The sequence below is a fragment of the Phallusia mammillata genome, chromosome 5, assembly GCF_965637545.1.
Source record: "Phallusia mammillata chromosome 5, kaPhaMamm4.hap1.1, whole genome shotgun sequence".
Lineage (NCBI taxonomy): Eukaryota > Metazoa > Chordata > Ascidiacea > Phlebobranchia > Ascidiidae > Phallusia > Phallusia mammillata.
In genome coordinates, this window is record NC_137256.1 from 21,084,424 (window position 1) to 21,092,153 (window position 7,730).

The 7,730-nt window shown below is 45.1% G+C and overlaps 2 protein-coding genes and 1 long non-coding RNA gene across 3 annotated transcripts; all 3 read left to right on the forward strand.

Annotated features, from left to right (window-relative positions):
- The first annotated feature begins 226 nt into the window (after nucleotides 1-226).
- Nucleotides 227-807, forward strand: LOC145230024 (uncharacterized). Its single transcript, XR_013860543.1, has 2 exons — nucleotides 227-484; nucleotides 714-807. It is a non-coding gene; the product is annotated as an uncharacterized LOC145230024 (long non-coding RNA).
- A 1,141-nt stretch (nucleotides 808-1,948) lies between these two features.
- On the forward strand, nucleotides 1,949-3,763 carry LOC145229682 (uncharacterized). The gene has a single exon (XM_080095016.1). It carries the CDS (start codon nucleotides 1,949-1,951, stop codon nucleotides 3,761-3,763), a length of 1,815 nt encoding a protein of 604 aa, XP_079951142.1.
- Nucleotides 3,764-3,909: 146 nt separating this feature from the next.
- LOC145229683 (uncharacterized) lies at nucleotides 3,910-7,422 on the forward strand. The gene is made up of 2 exons (XM_080095017.1): nucleotides 3,910-7,099; nucleotides 7,329-7,422. Exon 1 carries the CDS (start codon nucleotides 3,910-3,912, stop codon nucleotides 6,325-6,327), a length of 2,418 nt encoding a protein of 805 aa, XP_079951143.1. The 3' UTR covers nucleotides 6,328-7,099; nucleotides 7,329-7,422.
- Nucleotides 7,423-7,730: the final 308 nt, after the last annotated feature.

The following is a 7,730-nucleotide window of genomic DNA, read 5'->3' on the forward strand; positions in this document are numbered from 1 at the left end:
AAATATCCGGCAATAAGCAATCAAAATTAACTGTTTCACTACTTAACTTACCTTTATGAATCTGTTTTCTTGCAATCTTTCCTGTTCTGAACCCCTTTGTTCGGTGTTACGACAAAATTGAGTTTAAAATCAAACATTGCCTCCAACATTCCATTTTTCTCACTGTTGGTTCCATGTTCTCTTACAAGTAATGTGACTGTTACAGCGAGAATTAATTGTTCCGCTTGGTTGATTTAAGTTCTCCTTTATTCGTGACGTATTGAAATATTCATCCGCGACAGAGCATGTGCTTTGAACGCCACGTTTTTGTGAGCTGCGTTAGTTGCTAGGTTTGCAGTCAATTTAAGTGCATTTATCCTAATTTCTTGTGTCTATTTTGTTTATAGTGAAACTGTAAATGTTAAGAGCAATAGCAAAAATGCTGAATTGTCAGTTGTGGAACCTCTAGCCGCGTGCTAGTAAAGCCCTGGTTACCCAACAGTTGGTATGTTTTATGTTCTTACTTGATTTGTGTTTAACTTGTGTTAATGTGTATTTTAACAGTAACTTGACTTGTTAAGAGTAATTTGGAAGTAATCTAATGTAAAATATGACCGATTAATGTAGATTTAGTTTGAAACCTTGTGTGTACTGTTAAAACTGCTTATTGTGTGATGGTCGCTATGACGTCATAATGTGTACGTCTGGCTTATGTATGTTATTTGTGGTTACAGAAAAACCGTTGCAGTTGCTATTGACGTTGTCGTCTTGGTTTATTCGTCAGCGTTGCCTTTTATCGCCAAAAAAGAACATTCGTTGCAAATGCAAGAGTGGGTCGTCTTGGAGGACAGGCTGTAGGACGGGCGCGTTTTACAAAAAGGGTTATCTAGTGTGACGAACGGCGCAGGGCCAGGCTGCGCACCTAGCGGTCGTTACATTAAAGTTTTTCAACTTTCGGAAACTGTTGAAAAATAAAGTTTTTCAACTCGTTGAAAATAAAAGGTTTTCAACTTCGAACTTTCTAACATCGTTGGTAGAGTTGTCAAGATGGTTGAATCCCAACACACTCTTGACAATTTAGTTAAACGACTGAACTTGGCATATCAAGATGCAGAGGAAATTATGATTGATTTCTCGAATGTGCAACAGTTAAAAGAGAAGATTTCATCCATTGATGTTTTGTACGACGAATGTGTTGGCAAACATACAACACGACTGGACTTCGTAAAAAAGAAAAAAGATAGAAGAAAAATTAATGCTGCGCTCTCAAGTTTGCGAAGTGGCAAGCAAGAATTTGATGTGCGCACAGAAGAATGGTTAGAGGAAGTAAGGCGTTCCAAACCGCCTGAACATTCAAGCAAGGAACCGTCTGTCAGCGATTTTGGTTCTAGAAGCAAGACTGGTTCATATGCTAGCTCGAGGTCGAGTTGCAGACGTACTGAGGCGCGTGTGAAAAAAGAAGTTGCACTTCTAGAAAAGGAGTTTCTGCAGAAAAAGATGGAAGCAGAAAATAGCCTTTTGCAGAAAAAAATGGAAGCAGAAAGTTTACTTAAATCCTCTGAAAATCAATTAAAAATTCTAGAAGCAGATCATAAGATAAAAGCTGCCACAGTGGAAGCTGATTTATGGGAAAAGACATCTTCATCTGGGTCATGTTTTGCCGGATTCCAGCCAGAAAAGCAAGTTGATTTATCAGTCCTCTTCTCACCTGAGACCAAACCCGTAGTAAAAGAGGAAAGGCAAGCATCAGACTCCGGCATTATTAATAGAAGCAGTTCAGAAGCGCAGGTAACGGACATTCCGTCCTCCTCGCGTCGCGAACCTAAACCAAAAACGGAAGGGCTGAATCATGAGCCGGAGGTGAGTGACCTGTGTCGTGTTGCTGCAGTCTTGAAGGCAGGGATGGAGCTTCCCAGGCCACCCACAGCTATTGTATTTTGATGGTGATCCGCTAATGTACACGCGTTTCATGATAAGCTTTGAGGAAAATATTGGTCGACGTGTAGACAGCGACAGTGTGAAGCTTAATTATCTGATCCAATACTGTCGAAAAGAAGCACATGCAATGATTGCCTTTTGCGTTGGCCTTGACCCTCCGGAAGGTAACCGAAGGGCTCGAGAGTTGTTATTCGAGCGTTACGGGCGTCCTATCATTATCGCACGTGCGTACGTGGATAAGCTAAGTCATTGGCCTTATCTGAGATCCGATGATACTGACGGATTGATCGAGCTGGCACAGGCATTAGAAGAGTGTCTGGTGACCCTGACTCATCTGGGATACTTCGCAGACATCAACAATTTTGAAAATATGCTGAATATAATAAAGCGATTGCCGTTTGCACTACAAAGTCAATGGAGAAGACACGCTGCTAAAATTGAAAGGAATGGGGAAGAGCCTCGTTTCTGTCACCTTGTTGAATTCGTTAAGAAGGAAGCGTACATTGGAACCACGATGTTTGGTCGAGTGTTGGGTCCTCGGAAGGACAGAGATACGCAGAAAAGGCGCAACAGATCTCCTACGACGAGGACAAGAGCATCGACTCATGCGACATCGGTTGCTCCAGGAAACGAGCGTAAGGGTGAACCGAGAAGTCCTCAGAAGCAGGGATGTCCCTTGTGCAGTAAATCGCACGACCTTGGCGATTGCGACGTGTTCAAACGGAAAACCTTTGTAGAGCGAAGAAAGTTTCTGCGTCAAATTCGGCTGTGTGACAATTGTTTCGTAAAGGGCCATATAGCAAGAACATGTAGTTTACCAAGCTCTTGCACCATCGGTGGATGCCGTGGAAAGCATCACAATCTTCTGCACTGGACAGAATGGAAGACTTCTTCAACTGCACCCGTACGCGAAGCGTCTACGCAGGCCTCAGAAGAGAAACCCACATCATCAAATGCAACTGTCACCTGGACTTGCATGAGCACTCATGCAGAGAGTGTATACCTCAACATAGTGCCGGTAAAGGTTACGGCCAATAATGGTAGAAAACTGGAAACTTACGCCTTTTTGGACCAAGGATCGACTACAACCTTGTGTGACAAACGACTGATCGAGCAGCTGGACGTCGGGGGGAGAAAGACAACGTACTCCCTGACCACTGTCAGTGATAGGTCACAGAGAAGAGAAGGTTTGGCCGTTGATTTAATGGTGGCGTCGCTTGACGGGAAGCAATCCGTACGATTAAACGACGTTTTGAGCGTGGACAGTTTGCCAGTCTCCCCAAACAGAATACCGGAAGGGTCGCTTTGGCGATGGCCTCACTTGCGTAATTTAGAGTTTCCTGTCTTGCCCCATGGGGAAGTCATGTTGTTGATTGGAGCAAACGTTCCCGAGGTGTTCTGGATAAATGATGAACGAAGAGGCGGAAGAAAGGAGCCAAGTGCCGTGCGTTCTATGCTCGGTTGGTCGCTTGTAGGTCCTTGTCATAGTAATGGTTCAAGAAGTTCACAGATACGGGTGAATTTTGTAACCTCGCAGGACGAAACGTTGCGCCAACAGATAAAATGCATGTGGGAAAGCGACTTTGGCCGAACCGCGTTGTCAACCGGAACGACACTGTCGAAAGAAGACAGATACGCATTGAAGCAGATGGAAAGCTCGGTGAAGTGTCATGACGGACACTACCAACTGCGATTGCCATGGAGACCAGGTGCTCCAAACTTGCCAAATAACCGTGCTATGGCAATGAAACGTTTGTCATACTTGAAACGGCGATTGGAAACTGATTCGCTGTTTGGTACCTGCCGCATCACCCGGTTGTACACCCGCAGAAACCAGGAAAGGTGAGGGTCGTCTTTGACTGCGCCGCCAGAGATCATAATATTTCGCTGAATGACCAGCTTTTGCAAGGCCCAGATTTGCTCAACAGTCTTTTTGGGACGCTTGTTCGATTTCGCCAGGAACCAGTTGCGTTTGTCGCCGATGTAGAAGCGATGTTTCACCAGGTAAAGGTTGATCCGATCGATACATCTGCACTAAGATTCGTTTGGTGGCCTGAAGGCGATTTGTCACGTGAACCCGTTGATTACCAGATGCTGGTGCACATATTTGGTGCAGCCTCGTCTCCTTGCTGTGCTGGGTACTGTTTGCAGAAAACTGCCGAAGATAACAAGGAGAGATTCAGTTCTGAAGCGGTTTCGACAGTGAAACAAAACTTCTACGTGGATGATTGTTTGAAGTCCGTAAAGAACGAAGACGATGCAATCAAATTGGCCGGTGAGTTGCGTGAATTGTTGCAGCTCGGAGGATTTCGGCTCAGAAAATGGGTGAGCAACAGCGAGCGTGTGTTGTCGTCAGTCCCAACCGAAGATAGATCTGTACAGTCCATTATATTAAATGTTGATGTAAAGCACATGGAACGTGTGCTTGGAGTGTTGTGGAATTTTCGCTCCGACGTGTTTGAATTTGACGTAAAGGTCAAAAGGAAGCCTGTAACGAGGAGAGGAATACTTTCCGTGGTCAGCTCCTTGTTCGATCCCTTAGGTTTCGTTGCGCCTGTAGTATTACATGCGCGAAAGCTTTTGCAGGAGCTTTGCAAAGAAAATTATGGCTGGGATCAGGAAGTTCCACCGGATATAGAAAAGAGATGGAACGCATGGACTTCTGAGCTTCCAGGTCTATCGATAATTAAGATTAAAAGGTGTTTTCAGACGACTGGACTCGAAGTCAAGACTCACGAACTGCATCATTTTGCGGATGCGTCTTCCTGTGGATACGGAACGGTCGCATACTTGCGAACAGTGGATGAACAAGGCAGCGTGCATTGTTATTTTGTTACTGGAAAGGCCCGTCTTGCGCCTTTGAAGATGGTGTCCATTCCCAGATTGGAATTGACTGCGGCTACTCTTGCTGTCAAGATGGACCAAGTTTTAAGGCAGGAACTTGACTTGGATATCGGACGATCCGTGTTTTGGACTGATTCAACTGCAGTTCTCCAATCCATTTACAACGTAAATAAGCGGTTTTGTACCTTTTTCGCCAACCGACTGGCGAAAATTGAGGAAGGATCCGACGCGTCGCAGTGGAAGCATGTTCCCACTGCACAGAACCCAGCTGATGACGCATCTCGTGGGTGTACTGTAAAGGCTTTTCTCCAAAACAAGCGTTGGTTCTCCGGACTTTCGTTTTTAGGCAGCGATGAAAGTCACTGGCCTACGAATCCTGTGAATACCAAAGATGTTCCCGAGGAATACTTAAACCTAAAACCAAAGAAAATGTTGGCTGTGCATGTTGCAGAGGAGCAGTGTTTGTTTGATGATTTAATTTGTCGCTACTCTTCATGGAAAAGATTAAAGAAGACAGTTGCTTGGCTCCAGCGGTTTGTTGACTATCTGCGATCTCGAAAGAACCACAAGCTGTCAAAAAAGCTGACTGTCGCTGATCTTGAAAGGGCTGAGCTAGCGATTGTCAAATATGTTCAAGGAAGACAGTTTTCTGAAGAAATAGACGCCTTGTGTAAGTGCGAAGACGTAGATCGCGGCGAGAAGAAGAAAGTCATGAAGAAACTGCCTTCAAAAGCTCTGCATAGACTCAATCCTGTTTTGATCGATGGCGTGTTGCGAGTGGGTGGTCGTCTGCAAAGAGCACCGATTCCCTTTGAAATTAAGCACCCGATGATTCTCCCAAACGCACATCACATCACTACTTTGATTATTCGCGAGACACACGCGAATGTTTGCCATTCCGGAATGTCGCACACTTGGGCAATTGTTCGTCAGAGATATTGGATTGTGCGAGGTGGTGTAGCGGTAAGAAGAATACTTGGAAACTGTGTGTTTTGTCGAAGAAGAAACGCTTCAGTCTCGAAACAAATGATGGCCGACTTACCTGTTGAGCGCACGACTCCGGGTGAGCCACCGTTTTCGTCTGTGGGTGTGGATTACTTTGGACCCATACTCGTAAAACAAGGAAGAAGCGAAGTCAAACGATACGGTTGCATCTTCACGTGTATGACCGTGCGTGCTGTGCATTTGGAAGTAGCGCACTCGCTTTCTACTGACTCGTTTATTGACGCTTTCCGAAGGTTCAGTGGAAGACGAGGAAAGCCCAAGCGCATTTTCAGTGATAATGGAACAAACTTCGTCGGCGCTGAGCGCATACTGCGCGAGTCTCTTGAAAAATGGAATCAAACTCACATCGAAGAACGTCTTCGCCAGTGGGGCGTCGACTGGTCATTTAACCCACCTGCCGCCAGTCACATGGGTGGCGTCTGGGAACGTCTAATTCGTTCGGTGCGCAAGATTTTGAATGTATTGTTGGGACAGCAAGTGCCTTCCGACGAGACGCTGAGTACGCTGCTTGTTGGTCGAGTTCATCCTAAACTCGAGGCCCTTGACTCCCATCAGTCTTGATCCTGCCGACAGAGAGCCTCTGACACCGAACCACCTGCTTTTGATTGGGCGACATGATATCTCGCCACCCGGAGTATTTGTGAAGGAAGACAACTACGTTCGACGACACTGGTGCCAGGTCCAGTACTTGGCCGACCAGTTTTGGGTCCGATGGACAAATGAGTACCTGCTGACGCTACAGACGCGTCAGAAATGGCAATTTCCCGAAGATAACCTCGACGTTGGTGATCTGGTCCTGTTGGTCGACAACTCGGCACCACGAGGAAAATGGCTTACCGGAAGAATAGTAGAAACGTACCCGGATAAGTTCGGGTTTGTGCGAAGTGCTTTGGTTAAATCGCACGCTGGATCGTTCAAACGACCGATCGCGAAATTGTGTTTGATTATGAAGGCTTAAAGTGTTGTGTTTGTTCGTTACGTTTTCCTTTCTCGCTGTTTGTGTGTTGTAAAGATGTTCTCATGGGTTCGCACATCGTCGGGGGGTATGTTACAGCGAGAATTAATTGTTCCGCTTGGTTGATTTAAGTTCTCCTTTATTCGTGACGTATTGAAATATTCATCCGCGACAGAGCATGTGCTTTGAACGCCACGTTTTTGTGAGCTGCGTTAGTTGCTAGGTTTGCAGTCAATTTAAGTGCATTTATCCTAATTTCTTGTGTCTATTTTGTTTATAGTGAAACTGTAAATGTTAAGAGCAATAGCAAAAATGCTGAATTGTCAGTTGTGGAACCTCTAGCCGCGTGCTAGTAAAGCCCTGGTTACCCAACAATTGGTATGTTTTATGTTCTTACTTGATTTGTGTTTAACTTGTGTTAATGTGTATTTTAACAGTAACTTGACTTGTTAAGAGTAATTTGGAAGTAATCTAATGTAAAATATGACCGATTAATGTAGATTTAGTTTGAAACCTTGTGTGTACTGTTAAAACTGCTTATTGTGTGATGGTCGCTATGACGTCATAATGTGTACGTCTGGCTTATGTATGTTATTTGTGGTTACAGAAAAACCGTTGCCGTTGCTATTGACGTTGTCGTCTTGGTTTATTCGTCAGCGTTGCCTTTTATCGCCAAAAAAGAACATTCGTTGCAAATGCAAGAGTGGGTCGTCTTGGAGGACAGGCTGTAGGACGGGCGCGTTTTACAAAAAGGGTTATCTAGTGTGACGAACGGCGCAGGGCCAGGCTGCGCACCTAGCGGTCGTTACAGTGACTGTGAAAAAATGCGACGCTCAAGCGGCATGTGTAATGCATTGTGTAATCGACGCAACAGAACACTCGGTTTGACACCAACAAATTTTGAAAAACTTTTTTCAGGAGAAGCTCTACCAAACAAAGGACGGTAGTCCGACTGTGAAAAATTGCGGCGCTTAAGCCGCATGTGTAACGCAATGTGTAATCAACGCAA